Below are 16,018 nucleotides of genomic sequence, written 5' to 3'. Positions count from 1 at the left end.
GCTTATAAAGAATCTGTTCAGGTGTAATAATATCCTTGTGTAAGACTATTTAACCTTCCCCTCTGCTCCCCCTTACCACTGCCTCTGTGTGCCAGCTCGTCAGCCTGCTCCCAGATGTCGTGAGCACTCAGGAAGAGTGCTGTGATGTTGACGTAGGACGATGCCACCTGCTGGATGACCTGGGGAATGGCAACAGTGCTCACATTGCCCATCCCCACCCCACTGCTGTGATTGGAGCCTGGCCCAGAGCTGGCAGGAGACGGCATGGGAGACATGGGGGATGGTGTGCCCGTGCTTCTGGGAAAGAGAGGGCAGGGTGGGGTATGAGTTACCTTTTATTTAACTAGGCAAGTCAGTTAAGAACAAATTCTTATTTTCAATGATGGCCTAGGTACGGTGGGTTAACTGCCTTGTTCAGTGGCAGAACGACAGATTTTTACCTTGTCAGCTCAGGGATTCGATCTTGCAACTTTTCGATTACTAGTCCAATGCTCTAACCACTATGTTACCTCCCGCCCCGGATGGGACTGAGCACATAATACGATGACTTCCAACACTATATATACACTTATTAATAAGTGGGTTGAATGAGATGTACAGTCGTGGATAAAAATATTGGGACCCTTGCACTTTTTTCAAATAATGCACCATTTCTTCAAGAAAGCTGTTGAAATTAAAATATATTTTGGTATCCACATACAGTGCCTTGCGAAAGTATTCGGCCCCCTTGAACTTTGCGACCTTTTGCCACATTTCAGGCTTCAAACATAAAGATATAAAACTGTTTAGGTTTTACTTCTGTGTATTGATTTTAAGAAAGGCATTGATGTTCATGGTTAGGTATCAACATGAATGCAATGCATGACACGCTAGATAAACTAGTAATATCATCAACCGTGTGTTTATAACTAGTGATTATGATTAAGGTTAATGCTAGCTAGCAACTTACCTTGGCTTCTTACTGCATTCGCGTAACAGGCGAATGAGGCAGGTGGTTAGAGCGTTGGACTAGTTAACCGTAAGGTTGCAAGATTGAATCCCTGAGCTGACAAGGTAAAAATCTGTCGTTCTGCCACTGAACAAGGCAGTTAACCCACCTTTCCTAGGCCGTCATTGAAAATAAGAATGTATTTTTAACTGACTTGCCTAGTTAACCTCTCTGGGATATGTGGGACGCTAGCGTCCCACCTGGCCAATAGCCAGAGAAAATGCAGAGCGCCAAATTCAAATAAATTACTATAAAAATCTAACTTTCATGAAATCACACATGTAAAATACCAAATTAAAGCTACAAGTGTTGTGAATTGTTGTGTTTTTCCGGATCAGACATTTTGGATGGATATATATATATATATATATATATATATATATATATATATATATATATATATATATATACACACACACACACTGTATGTATGTCTTCAGTGTGCAGTTGAACAAAACAACCAGAGAATTATCTGAGGAGATCAGATACAAGATTGGAGCCAAGCATGGACAATCGAGGCTACAAGTTCATCTCCAGAGACCTTGATGTTCCTGTTTCCACCGTAAGTAATGTAATCAAAAGGTTTAAGGCCCATGCCACTGTAGCCAACCTCACTGGACGTGGCCACAAGAGAAAACTTAATGGAAGATTGCAGCAAAGTATTGTTTGAATGGTGGAGAAAGCACCTCAGTCAACTGCCACAAAGATTCAAGCTGACATTCAGACAGTTTCAACTCGCACAATCCGTCGCCAACTCAATGAAATGGGGTTACATTGTAGGAGTCCCAAGAGGACCCCACTGCTGAGAGGAATACATAAGAAAGCCCGACTGCAATTTGCCAAAACACAGCTGAACATGCCAAAATCCTTCTGGGAGAATATCCTGTGGACAGATGAGACCAATTTACAGCTTTTTGGTAAAGCACACCATCTCTACAGAAAACAAAATTAAGCTTTCAAAGAAAAGAACACCTTTCCTACAGTCAAACATGGAGGTTGTGATGTTTTGGGGTTGCTTTGCTGCCTCTGGAACTGGGTGCCTTGAACGTGTGCATGGCATCATGAAATCAGGTGAATACAAAAGGTATTTTGGAGTCCAATGTCGGACCCAGTGTCAGAAAAATGTGTCTCCGTTGAAGGTCATAGGTCTTCCAGTAGGACAATGGCCCCAAACACACTTCAAAAAGGACCCAGGAATGGTTCAAGACAAAACGCTGGACTGTTCTGAAGTGGCCATCAAGTCCAAATCTAAATCCCATTGAAAACTTGTGGAGAGATCTGAAAACAGCAGTTAGGAGAAGGCACACTTCTAATCTGGGAGAACTGGAGCAGTTTGCACAAGAGGACTGGGCCAAACTGCCAGTACAGAGGTGCAGGAAGCTCATTGATGGTTATAGGAAGCGCTTGATTGCAGTTATTTTGACCAAAGGCTGTGCTACCAAATATTAAGTCTAGGGTGTCAATAATTTTGTCAATGCCATTTTTGTTTATTTCCTGATTTAAATGGATATATTAACTTCTGAATCAAAACGGTTCTGTAATGTTACGTTACTTATGAAGCCTTTTTTATTTAAGCAGTTGTCAAAGTACTCTTGATTGATTCCCCAGTGGGTTAAAATTTGCTTTGGTGATGAAATTTCACTTCCTTATGTTATAAAATAAATGTTACGAAGACAAAAATGATTCTTCATGTTCTGAATCATTCAGTGGGGTCTAACATATCATTAACATTATATACAAAAAGTCTGATTTTGTAACCTAATAAGCACCGAGCTCTGTTGACAGAGTGGTGCCGCTTTCTCGCAGCATTCTTTGAGGATTTGACATGTTGTGGTGGTCGTCTGCAAAGTTGTTTCCGCGGGGCACAAAAAGTTAAATTAACATGACGTGAGCTGAAAATAAATGTAAAGTTGCTGGATATTGGCGGGAAATGGAAAAACCTGTCGTACACGTTGTTCTAGAGCATCCCAAACTGCTCAATGGGTGACATGTCCGACTGAGCATGTAGGCCATGGAAGAAATGGAACATTTTAAGCTTTGTTTCAGAACATTCAATTCTCTGACAATAGCTCTGATGGACTTTCCTGCAACACTCCCCCAAAACTTGACACGTTGTTTTACAAAACTGCACATTTTAGAGTGGCACAAGGTGCACCTGTGTAATGATCACGCTGTTTAATCCTCATCTTGGCAAAGGAGAAATGCTCACTAACAGGGATGTAAACACATTTGTGCACAATTTCTGGGATCTTTTATTTAAGTTCATGAAACAAGGGACCAACACTTTTATATTTTTGAATTCTAGTCAATATAACTACTGCTGTACACACACACACACACACACACACACCTTTTCTATTCATTCACGAAATTCACAAAACTTTTCCCACATTATGTTGGGTTACAGTCTGAATTAAAAATTTATTAAATTGGGATTTTGTTTCACTGATCTATAGAAAATACCCACAATTATCTGAATGGTCCCTCAGTCGAGTACTGAATTTCAAGCACAGATTCAACCAAAAAGACCAGGGAGGTTTTCCAATAACTCACAAAGGTCTCCGATTGGCAGATGGGTAAAAATAAACAAAAGCATACAGTGAACATACTTTTGAGTATGGTAAAGTTATTAACTAGGTTTTGGACGGTGTATCATTACACCCAGTAAATACAAAGCTACAGGTGTCCTTCCTAACTCTTGCCAGAGTGGAAGGATTTCCCCATGAGGCCAATGGGGATTTTAAAACAGAGTTTGATGGCTGTGATAGTTTTCTCCTGAGGATGCATCAACATTGTAGTTACTCCACAATTTTCACCTAAATGACAGAGTGAAAAGAAGGAAGCATTTACAGATTACAAATATTCCAAAACATGCATCCTGTTTGCAACAAGACGCTAATAGTAATACTGCAAAAAAAATGCAGCAAAGAAAGTAACTTTTAATGTTTGGAGAAAATCCAACACATGACTGAGTACCCCTCTTCATATTTTCAAGCATGATGGAGGCTGCATCATGTTATCGGTATGCTTGTCAACAGCAAGGACTGGGGAGTTTTTCAAGATAGAAAGAAACAGTGGAGCTAAGAACATGCAAAATCAGAGGAAAGACTGGATCAGTCTGTTTTCCAACAGATACTGGGAGACAAATTCACCTTTCAGCAGGACAATAACCTAAAGCACAAGGCCAAATTTACACTGGAGCTGATTACCAAGAGGATATTGAACGCTCCTAAATGGCCTAGTTACAGTTTTGATTTAAATCTGCTTGAAACTATGGCAAGACTTAAAAATGGCTGTCTAGCAATGATCAACAACCAACTTGACAGACTGTGAAGAATTAACACCCCCCCCCCCCCCCGCCCCTCTAGCCTCCATTGATTTAGTCCCCCTAATATTAGCCATCCTAAAAGGGTTCTGACTAAATGCTAAAGCAGGAGACAGGACACACAAAGGGAAAAGGCTGAGCAGAGGACAACCACTAGGTAAAATACTTACTTTGAGACACATTGGGAGGGGGCTGCAGACTTGGAGGAGCTCTGAAAAAGAGAATTTAAAATCCAATTCAGTCAAACTCATTTGCTATTTAACCATGTCTCTACACACATTGACAATTTAATATTCATTTGAATTTACACACCAACATACGTTTTGATTACTCAATAGTAATCCAAGTACTCAACGAGTTGGCAGCGACGTTCTGAGCACACATTTATTTTCCAGTGAATGTGTGTACACTACACACACAAAGACATGCAGAAACAAAGGACCAACATGTGATCCTTGAAGCCTACCTTGAAATGATCCATGAGGGTCCTTGAATACTTAAGTGCCGTTTCTCTTTTGTAGCGAAACATGGCCATCTGTAGAAGGGACTGGCACCTCATACTGACAGACAATAACAAAAAGGTTACATTCTCATAATCCTCTGCAGGAATACTTCATTTCACTGACTTGAGGTAAAAATGGATCCAAAGTGCCACTACTTGACATTTAACAGAACTATAGTGAACTATTGTGTGGTGTAGCAGGGTATATATTACATATAGTAGGGTCCAGGTATCTAGTTACCATAATATTGTAAAATCCTTGTCTGTAACAGGGGCAGAGGGGTCCACAGAACCCTTCAGTTTCAGTATGAACCTGAAAGAGTAGAGATGGCATTTAAAAAAGCTAGAAAAAGCACAGGAAACAAAGCAAAGGTGAGTTCACAAAAAAAAGGAACTCATCATGAGGGGTCGCAGTGGCTCGTTGCCTCATCCATACCCACACATGTAATCAGAGTCGGCCATAGCCTTTGAGGCCCTGAGCCTCATGAAGCTGGATGAGAGAATGCCAAGAGTGTGCAAAGCAGTCATCAAGGCAAAAGGTGGATATTTTGAAGAATCTCAAATATAAAACATATTTTTATTTGTTTAACACTTTTTTGGTTACTACATGATTCCATATGTGTCATTTCAATAGTTTTGATGTCTTCATTATTATTCTACAATGTAGAATAAAGTACAAATAATGAAAAACCCTGGAATGAGTAGGTGTCCAAACTTTTGACAGGTACTGTATGTAAATTTGATTTCTGTATTTAATTTTTGATACATCCGTGAAATTCTTAATTGAATAAAACAAACTTTTGAATGTAGTTTTTATGACGTGCACCCCAATAAAATACATACCATATAACCTACACAGGTTTCACGTGTGTAGCTGGTTGGCACTACAGTCAGAGGCTCCTATGTGTAGCAATTTGAAGTGGTAGACCTCTAATTTCATGCAAAATGGAATTACAGTTCTGTAATTAAGTTAGCTAAATGAGAAGGAGTAAGCTAGCAGGAGCAACCGACAGGTTTAATCTGAATGAAGTTGTAGAAAAGGACGGGGAGTGCAGCAAAATGGCCTCAACTAGTCTAGCTAGCTGACATCTGGCCATCTTCTCTTCTTTAAATCAAATTGATGCAGTAAAGACAGCCACTGCCAGATGGGATAATAGACAAACTTGTAAATGCCATAGGTTATCTAACTAGCACGAGTTCGTGGCATTTTCCCCCCCACTCTCCCTCCTGTCTCACACACACACACACACCATCGGGCTGTGAACATCCTCTGAGGCGTGCAGGCTGCACAGCAAACAAGTGTCCAAGTAAAAATAAAGTCACAAAAAAAACATGTTTTACAACTATCTGGATATCCCCCAAAAATGTCTTATTATTCAAACATGAAAATATTTCAAATGCCCACCCCTACTCACTGCAGCTAAGGAGCTCTATCTAGTACATATTGTTTTGGGCTGCGTACCTTATCAGATCCAAGGTTTCAGCGAACATCGTATATGCCGACTTCGGGGTCTGGGGATCGGTTTCCATAGCGACGCCGCTCTCCACAAAGGACATGGCAGCATCGAGGTAGTTGAAAGCTTTGCCAACCTTATCAGACTGGAGAAAACAAAAAAACGCACAGACCTTTGTTTAGAATCCATTGAGACTGTCACAAGTGAAAGAAAAATACTGAATTGAGAGAGAATGAGTGTGTAAAAATAGGACTATTACCGTGGCATCTGCTTTGTGCTTGAGTTTTTTGGCTTCCTTCATATGATACTCCACTGGGTGCTGCCTGTGGGTGGCAGGAACAGAGGTATATAAACTCAGCAAAAAAAGAAACGTCCTCTCAGTCAACTGCGTTAATTTTCAGCAAACTTAATGTGTAAATATTTGTATGAACATAACAGATTCAACAAGGGAGACAAACTGAACAAGTTCCACAAACATGTGACTAACAGAAATGGAATAATGTGTTACTCCACTCTTCCGTCAAGGAACATACAAGTTCCTGGACATTTTTGAGGGGAATGGCCCTAGCCCTCACTCCAATCCAACAGGTCCCAGATGTGCTCCATGGGATTGAGATCCAGGCTCTTTGCTGGACATGGCAGAACACTGACATTCCTGTCTTGAAGGAAATCATGAACGGAATGAGCTGTATGGTTGGTGGCATTGTCATGCTGGAGGGTCATGTCAGGATGAGCCTGCAGGAAGGGTACCACATGAGGGAGGAGGATGTCTTCCCTGTAACGCACAGCATTGAGATTGCCTGCAATGACAACAAGTTCAGTCCCATGACGGACCCTCCACCTCCAAATCGATCCCGCTCCAGAAAACAGGCCTCGGAGTAACGCTCAATCCTTCGACGATAAACGTGAATCCGACCATCACCTTTGGTGAGACAAAACCGTGACTCGTCAGTGAAGAGCACTTTTGCCAGTCCTGTCTGGTCCAGCAACGGTGGGTTTGTGCCCATAGGCAACGTTGTTGCCGGTGATGTCTGGTGAGGACCTGCCTTACAACAGGTCTACAAGCCCTCAATCCAGCCTCTCTCAGCCTATTGCGGATAGTCTGAGCACTGATGGAGGGATTGTGCAACTCAGGCAGTTGTTGCCATCCTGTACCTATCCCACAGGTGTGATGTTCAGATGTACCGATCCAGTGCAGGTGTTACACGTGGTCTGCCACTGCAAGGACAATCAGCTGTCTGTCCCGTCTCCCTGTAGCGCTGTCGTAGGCGTCTCACAGTACGGATATAGCAATATAGCAATTTATTCTCCAGACCACATCTGCAGTCCTCATGCCTCCTTGCAGCATGCCTAAGGCACGTTCACACAGATAAGCAGGAACCCTGGGCATCTTTCTTTTGGTGTTTTTCAGAGTCAGTAGAAAGTGCCCTACATTTTTATAACTGTGACCTTAATTGCCTACCTTCTGTAAGCTGTTAGTGTCTTAACAACCGTTCCACAGGTGCATGTTCATTCATTGTTTATGGTTAATTGAACAAGCATGGGAAACAGTGTTTAAACACTTTACAATGAAGAACTGTGAAGTTTGGGATTATTATAAATTATCTTTGAAAGACAGGGTCCTGAAAAGGATATGTATGGTCACTGTGGGGACGACTTCGTCGATGCACTTATTGTTGAAACTGAGGTGGTACACTCCTCAATGCCATTGGATGAATTCCAGAACATATTCCAGTCTGTGCTAGCAAAACAGTCCTGTAGCATAGCATCTGACCACTTCCGTATTGAGTGAATCACTGGTACTTCCTGCTTTAGTTTTTGCTTGTAAGCAGGAATCAGGAAGATAGAATTATGGTCAGATATGCCAAATGTAGGGCGAGGGAGAGCTTTGTATGCGTCTGTGTCAGAATATATTTTCCACAGGTTGCACATGTAACATGCCGGTAGAAATGAGGTAAAACTGATTTAAGTTTGCCTGCATTAACCTCTCTGCGCACCGAACCCGTTAGCGGGATTAAATTCGACAACATACGGTGATCGCTACATAAATAGTCATATTAAACATTCATGAAAATACAAGTGTCTCACATGGGTCGAAAGCCTAGAATCTTGCTGATCCAACTGCGTTGTCAGATTTAAAAAAGGATTTACTGCGAAAGAATACAATGCGATTATCTGAGAACAAAGCCCCATAAAAAATAACTATTTCAACCAGCACAGGCGTAACATCACAAATTGCAAAAAAATAAATAGTTTACCTTTGACGATCTTCCTCTGTTTGCAATCCCAATGCTCATTGTTACACAATGAATGGTCTTTTGTTTGATAAAATCCATTTTTATAGCCTAACACGAAACATTTTGTGAACCGCTTGTGTTGTGAATTCCGTCTCATTCCATTTTCGACGACACATTCGGTGTAAATACACACACGAAACGTGACTTTTCCAGTCATGTTTGGTTTCATTGCAATCAACTGGTTTGTTTGTAACACAACCAAACCTGATGGGTCATTTCGCGGGACGTATTGACTGAAAGAAACCGATTTGAAGACAACAAGTAATGACATCATTGTGCACCAATGATATGACCGCTGTTTCGTTGATTGACTGTATTTTAACCCAATGACCACTGATCGTCTTGAAATCTAGCTGGGTAGATAGCCAATGAGCTGAGGTAAACGGCAATATGTAATGTTTATGTGTTGGAAGACCAACCCATGTAGTAAACTCCAATGTAAAGAGGTTCATTCGCCATTGAAGATTCATACCGGAAGGAGCCACGCATGTTACGCACAGCGTTGTTTTGGTAAAGCGCATCTTCAGCTGTTAATAAATCAATCAGTATGGCGACTAAGTCAGGGAAAGCTAAATCTAAGTCTAGATATACAGATGTACACACCATTTTAGAATAAATTTATCAGGAAAGTGAGAGAGATTGTTGGAGGACAATTCATTTAGCGATTCCCAAATGGAGGAATATTTTTTGAACGGAGAGGACATCGTTTTGGACTGGTAAGTTCTTCTCATGCTAATGCCGTTGTTTGAAATTAATAATATAAAATATTATTTGTGAAATTAAATAGCCTATTTGAGGCTGTTGAGGGGAGTGCAGGCCCACAACAATTGCCAAAGTGAAATGGAGACAGTAGATACAGCTGGTCTGTTGTAATATAATAAAGACAGTAGATCTGGCTGGTCTGTCATAATATAATAGAGACATTAGATCTAGCTGGTCTGTCATAATATATTCAACCTTCTGTTCCCTGTACTCTAAATACACTGCTCAAAAAAATAAAGGGAACACTTAAACACAATGTAACTCCAAGCCAATCACACTTCTGTGAAATCAAACTGTCCACTTAGGAAGCAACACTAATTGACAATACATTTCACATGCTGTCGTGCAAATGGAATAGACAACAGGTGGAAATTATAGGCAATTAGCAAGACACCCCCAATAAAGGAGTGGTTCTGCAGGTGGTGAGCACAGACCACTTCTCAGTTCCTATGCTTCCTGGCTGATGTTTTGGTCACTTTTGAATACTGGCTGGCGATGCTTTCACTCTAGTGGTAGCATGAGTCAGAGTCTACAACCCACACAAGTGGCTCAGGTAGTGAAGCTCATCCAGGATGGAACATCAATGCGAGCTGTGGCAAGAAGGTTTGATGTGTCTGTCAGCGTAGTGTCCAGAGCATGGAGGCGCTACCAGGAGACAGGCCAGTACATCAGGAGACGTGGAGGAGGCCGTAGGAGGGCAACAACCCAGCAGCAGGACCGCTACCTCCGCCTTTGTGCAAGGAGAAGCAGGAGGAGCACTGCCAGAGCCCTGCAAAATGACCTCCAGCAGGCCACAAATGAGCATGTGTCTGCTCAAACGGTCAGAAACAGACTCCATGAGGGTGGTATGAGGGCCCGACGTCCACAGTTGGGGGTTGTGCTTACAGCCCAACACCGTGCAGGACGTTTGGCATTTGCCAGAGAACACCAAGATTGGAAAATTCACCACTGGCGCCCGGTGCTCTTCACAGATGAAAGCAGGTTCACACTGAGCACATCTGACAGACGTGACAGAGTCTAGAGATGCCGTGGAGAACGTTCTGCTGCCTGCAACATCCTCCAGCATGACCGGTTTGGCGGTGGGTCAGTCATGGTGTGGGGTGGCATTTATTTGGGGGGCCGCACAGCCCTCCATGTGCTCACCAGAGGTAGCCTGACTGCCATTAGGTACCGAGATGAGATCCTCAGACCCCTTGTGAGACCATATGCTGGTGCGGTTGGCCCTGGGTTCCTCCTAATGCAAGACAATGCTAGACCTCATGTGGCTGGAGTGTGTCAGCAGTTCCTGCAAGAGGAAGGCATTGATGCTATGGACTGGCCCGCCCGTTCACCAGACCTGAATCCAATTGAGCATATCTGGGACATCATGTCTCGCTCTATCTACCAACGCCACGTTGCACCACAGACTGTCCAGGAGTTGGCGGATGCTTTAGTCCAGGTCTGGGAGGAGATCCCTCAGGAGACCATCCACCACCTCATCAGGAGCATGCCCAGACATTGTAGGGAGGTCATACAGGCACGTGGAGGCCACACACACTACTGAGCCTCATATTGACTTGTTTTAAGGACATTACATCAAAGTTGGATCAGCCTGTAGTGTGGTTTTCCACTTTAATTTTGAGTGTGACTCCAAATCCAGACCTCAATGGGTTGATAAATTTGATTTCCATTGATAATTTGTGTGATTTTGTTGTCAGCACATTCAACTATGTAAAGAAAAAGGTATTTAATAAGAATATTTCATTCATTCAAATCTAGCATGTGTTATTTTAGTGTTCCCTTAATTTTTTTGAGCAGTGTATATCTGTTTATTATACCTGTTGATACAGGGCTCATATGTGAAACTTTTCAAACTGAACATTTTCTTTCACAGTGACACGGACTCCGAATGGGAGCCCCCCAGTGCCAAGGTTTCCATCCCCCACTGAAGCTGGTTCATCCAGCTACTGCCACAAGTGGTGTTCATCTGCCCAAATGTATTTCTGCAGTCATGGATGTGCCTCAGGGCCAAAGGGGCACAGCATGGAGGCGTCGCTGTGTTCTTTGCAAAATGAAGTCCCCCATCACCTGCACCACATGCTTGGTGACCCTCTGCTTTAATGCAGAAAGAGACTGCTATGGCACCTGGCATCAGAATATTGTGTAGAGGACTGAGGGTCTTCCAAATATTGAAAGTGTTGTTTTGTAAATGTATATATTTATTTTTTTCTCCATTTTTTGGGGGGGTGTGTTAGAATACCATTTTGGTATTTTGTATATAGTTATTCCATTCAAAATGTATAACTTCACCAATTTGGCCACTTGGGTACATTTGGGCTACTTGTGTGGGACACCTGGGGAACATGATACATGTTATGTAGCACACTCATTTCTGAAGTTATCATTCTGAAACGTTGCACAAGTACTGTTGCCCTCTTATGTGTTTCACTGAAATTGTCCCCATCAGAATGTTTGTTTTGTCTCGTTCATTTTAAAGATGATACAACAAAAATTAAAAAAACGTATGGTTTTTTCATTGTATTATCTAAACCAGATATATTGTGTTTTATTCTCCTACATTCAATTCACATTTACACAAACTTCAGAGTGTTTTCTTTCAAATGAAATCAAGAGTACGCATATCCTTGGTTCCGAGCCTGAGCTACAGGCAGTTAGATTTGGGTATGTCTTCAGGCAGAAATTGAAAAAAGTTGGGGGGTAGCTGTAAGAGGTTAAAGTCCCCGGCCACTAGGAGCACCACTTCTGGATTAGCATTTTCTTGTTTGCTTATGGCCTTTTATAGCTCGTTGAGTGGGTCTTAGTTCCAGCATTCTTTTGTAATGGTAAATATAGATTAACTCTACAGCTTATCATGAGGTACTCTACCTCAGGCAAGCAATACCTCGAGACACCAGCTATTATTTACCAATAGACACACAACCCCACCCCTTGTCTTACCAGACGTAGCTGTTCTGTCCTGCCGATGCACGGAAAACCCAGCCAACTGTATATTGTCATTGTCGTCATTCAGCCACATCTCAGTTAAACATACGATATTACAGTTAATGTCCCATTGGTAGGATAGTCTCGAAGTGAATTCTCCAGTGATTGCACGTTGGCCAATAGAACGAACGGATGGTGGGTTACCCAATTGCTGATGAATTTCTCACAAGGCACACCTATCTCCGCACCCTGTATTTCTGTCTTTTCCTTACGCGAATGACTGGGATTTGGCCGGTTCTCTTTCGCGTTGGACTCATTAAAGAAAAAGATCTTCATCCAGTTCAAGGTGTGTAATCACTGGTCTGATATCCAGAAGCTCTTTTTGGGCACAAGAGTTGGTAGCAGCAACATTAAATACAAAGTAAGTTACAAACAATGTGAAAAAACACACAAAATACCATAGTTGGTTAGGAGCCCGTAAAACGGCAGCCATCCCCTCGGGCGCCATTACTGGTGGTGGTAGTGTGATGGTTTGGGGATGCTTTGCTGCCTTAATAGAATGAACCATGAATTCTGCTCTGTATCAGAGAATTCTACAGGAGAATGTCAGGCCATCCGTCTGTGAGCTGAAGATGAAGCGCAGCTGGGTCATACAGCAAGACAATGATCCAAAACACACAATAAAGTCTACATAAAACGTCTAAAAAGCAACAAATTTGAAGTTCTGGAATGGCCTAGTCAAAGTCCAGACCTAATCCCAATTGAGATGTGCCAGGACTTGAAACGAGCATGTCGCTGACTTAAAGCAGTTCTGCATGGAAGAGTGGGTCAAAATAAGAGGGCCACTGATCAACTACAGGAAGCGTTTGGCTGGAGACACTGCAGGGGGGCATAAGGCATAAGACACTGCCCACAGGGGCATAAGGTGTTGTATAACTTTTCTAATGATATAAGTATGTAATTGTTGTGTTATTTGTTCACTCGGGTTCTCTTTATCTAATATTAGGTTTTGATTGAAGATCTGATAACATTGATAACAAAAGTAGAAACAATTAGAAAGGGGGGAGAAATCCTTTTTTCACAGCACAGTATATATAATGACAAACAGGGAAGGAATCTTACCTGTCCTCGACCTTGAGCAGGGGTCTGGAGGACAGGGAACCCCCGGTGAGCTGGGCAGGCACAGAGAAGGCAAAGCTGTTCTTGGGGGCCTTCAGACAAAACCAGAGGAGACAGTATATCAACACCTATTTCTCATTATTTCAGATAACCTTTATACAGGCAATTAACGATAAATACTGAGCTTCTTCCTTTGAATAACATCTAACACTTCTGACGCACCTGCTGAAGCAACTCTCAGATGTGTGACTTAATTTCACATATAACATACATATTGACTCAAATCTCTTGCCTTGCCAGTCTTGGAATGCTCTGTGTGTCGTTTCCCAGTGCCCTTCTTGTGTTTGACGGGGGTGGAGGCCTCCCTGTCCTTGCTTTTGGCTGCTGAGGCAGCGTTGGGCTCTGGGGTCTCCCCTGCATGCCGCTTGCGCCTCCCCGGCTCTTTCCCAGGGTCTTGCAGAGGGACAGAAGCCCCCTTCTTCGACCGCTTCCTCTCCACCTCCTCCTCTCCAGGGTTCTTGGGCGTCCTGTGAAAGAAAAGGCCAGATGGCAAGTTAGATCAGAATGGGACAGAGGAAGATACTGTGAAAGGGGACTCTTCTCCTCTGATGGGAGAATGCCCAGTCAGCAGGGTGTCGGTAGGTCCTTAAAAAAATCTTACATTCTGGTTTAAAATCTTCAGTTTTCAAAAGGTGTTAAAAAATGTGATGGAATGGCCCCCTTTATTTTGTGCCGCTGCGTAATTGTTGCCACCATGGTAAAAAAAAAAATGAGAGCAAGGTAGCCTATACAATTTGATAAACGACAACACTAACTAGAGCTGGGATGATAAACCAAAAATTACAGACACCTAATATTGTCCTCCTCTTACTGAAGCAAGCAATTTTGCCGATGTCAGTATTTTTGGTGATTAAGCTACACAACATTCCTGCAGATTGGTTTTAGAACCAAACATTATTTGGTGAACAGTAATGTCCATTAAAATGAACCTGCTTCCTGCAATGAAAGTATTTTATGTTTCACTGATTTCTGATCTCGTAAAAGCCTGGGTTTTGGGCACGTTAACAATAACACTGAAAATATCAAAAAAGAATGTCCAAGCATCTTCGACAGAGGGGATCAAGCTGATTCTATACCATTTTACAGAGGCCAGGTCTTGAAGGAAGGCTTGCTCATTAAAAAAAATTTGCAAGCGTTTGACAGGTCGTTTCACTGAGCAGCTATTACAAACACAAGCTGTAAAACAGTGATCACTAAGGTCATTACAGAAAACACAGGACTGATACCTTTCAAATCACATTTATTTATATAGCCCTTTGTACATCAGCTGATATCTCAAAGTGCTGTACAGAAACCCAGCCTAAAACCCCAAACAGCAAGCAATGCAGGTGTTGAAGCACGTTGGCTAGTAAAAACCTAGGAAGAAACCTAGAGAGGCTATGAGGGGTGGCCAGTCCTCTTCTGGCTGTGCCGGGTGGAGGTTATAACAGAACATGGCCGAGATGTTCAAATGTTCATAAATGACCAGCATGGTCAAATAATAGGTCTGGGACAGGTAGCACGTCTGGTGAACAGGTCAGGATTCCATAGCCGCAGGCAGAACAGTTGAAACTTTCAGGATTATTTGTGAGGATAGCATCGAGGAGAGTAGCCTTTTCTGGGTGTTTGGAGTGATACGTTGTGGGATTGGTAATAATCAGAAAGATTTTGGGAGTCTCATTGCTTTAGGACTTGGTCAGGTGGTTTAAGTCTGTCCCAGTTTAGGTCACCTAAAATTCAGACTTTGTGTAAGGGACCAGGAGAGAGCTTAGGGCAGGTAGGGTACAGGCCGGTGCTGATGGAGGACTATAACGCCTAGCAACAGTCAACTAAGAACAATTTGAAAGTTACATTCTTAAAACCAGCAAATCAAATTGTTTGGGGACAGATTTGTAGACAACCTGAGAGGTGATCCTTGGTAAAGATTGCCATTCACCCACCTTTGGAAGATCTTTCTTGCTGAAAAAGGTTATAACCAGAAAGGTTAACATCAGTATTCAAAACACTCTTTCTTAACAACCTCTCAGATTTGGATATATAGATTTGGAAGGAAAACACTCTGAAGTTTCTAAAACTGTTTGAATCATGTCTGTGAGTATAACAGAACTTATGTAGCAGGCAAAACCCAGAGGACTAACTGTTCAGATTTTTTCCCCCTCTCTGTTCACTATATTGTCTTTGCCATTGGATATTTAATAGGAACCCATTGCCTACCGCTTCCACACGATGTCACCAGTCTTTGGAATATGGTTGAGGTTATTCCTTTGTTCTATGAAGAAGTAGGACAACTCGGAACTGGGGACACATTTGTGAGTTGCGCAAGGAGTGAACAGCAGTGCTGGTTTGTTTTCGTTCCTGTATTGAATACAGTTTGCCCCGTCTACAATTTGATCGATTATTAATGTTTAAAAATACAAAAGTAGTTTGAAATATTTTGGCAAAAGTTTATAGGCAACTTTTGAAATATTTTGTAGTGACGTTGTGTTTTTGTAAGCAGTTTTTTTCTGGATCAAATGCGCTTTATAAATTGACATTTTCGATATATATGGACAGAATTAATCGTACAAAAGGACCAATTGTGATGTTTATGGGACATATTGGAGTGCCAAC

At 42.2% G+C, this 16,018-nt stretch overlaps 1 protein-coding gene across 1 annotated transcript in view; it reads right to left on the bottom strand.

The window, feature by feature from the left end:
• LOC139408944 (AF4/FMR2 family member 1-like) overlaps positions 1-16,018 on the bottom strand; it is a 69,700-nt gene that overhangs the window by 1,392 nt on the left and 52,290 nt on the right. The window contains exons 11-18 of the mRNA XM_071153447.1: positions 13,662-13,896; positions 13,373-13,461; positions 6,529-6,592; positions 6,278-6,414; positions 5,057-5,128; positions 4,780-4,873; positions 4,484-4,524; positions 77-297 (exon numbers count right to left, since the gene is read on the bottom strand). Of these exons, the coding sequence (XP_071009548.1) occupies positions 77-297; positions 4,484-4,524; positions 4,780-4,873; positions 5,057-5,128; positions 6,278-6,414; positions 6,529-6,592; positions 13,373-13,461; positions 13,662-13,896 (953 nt within the window). The remainder of the gene's footprint in view (positions 1-76; positions 298-4,483; positions 4,525-4,779; positions 4,874-5,056; positions 5,129-6,277; positions 6,415-6,528; positions 6,593-13,372; positions 13,462-13,661; positions 13,897-16,018) is intronic.

This window comes from Oncorhynchus clarkii, chromosome 5 (genome assembly GCF_045791955.1).
Source record: "Oncorhynchus clarkii lewisi isolate Uvic-CL-2024 chromosome 5, UVic_Ocla_1.0, whole genome shotgun sequence".
Classification (NCBI taxonomy): domain Eukaryota; kingdom Metazoa; phylum Chordata; class Actinopteri; order Salmoniformes; family Salmonidae; genus Oncorhynchus; species Oncorhynchus clarkii.
This window is presented reverse-complemented; position numbering and strand designations above follow the sequence as displayed.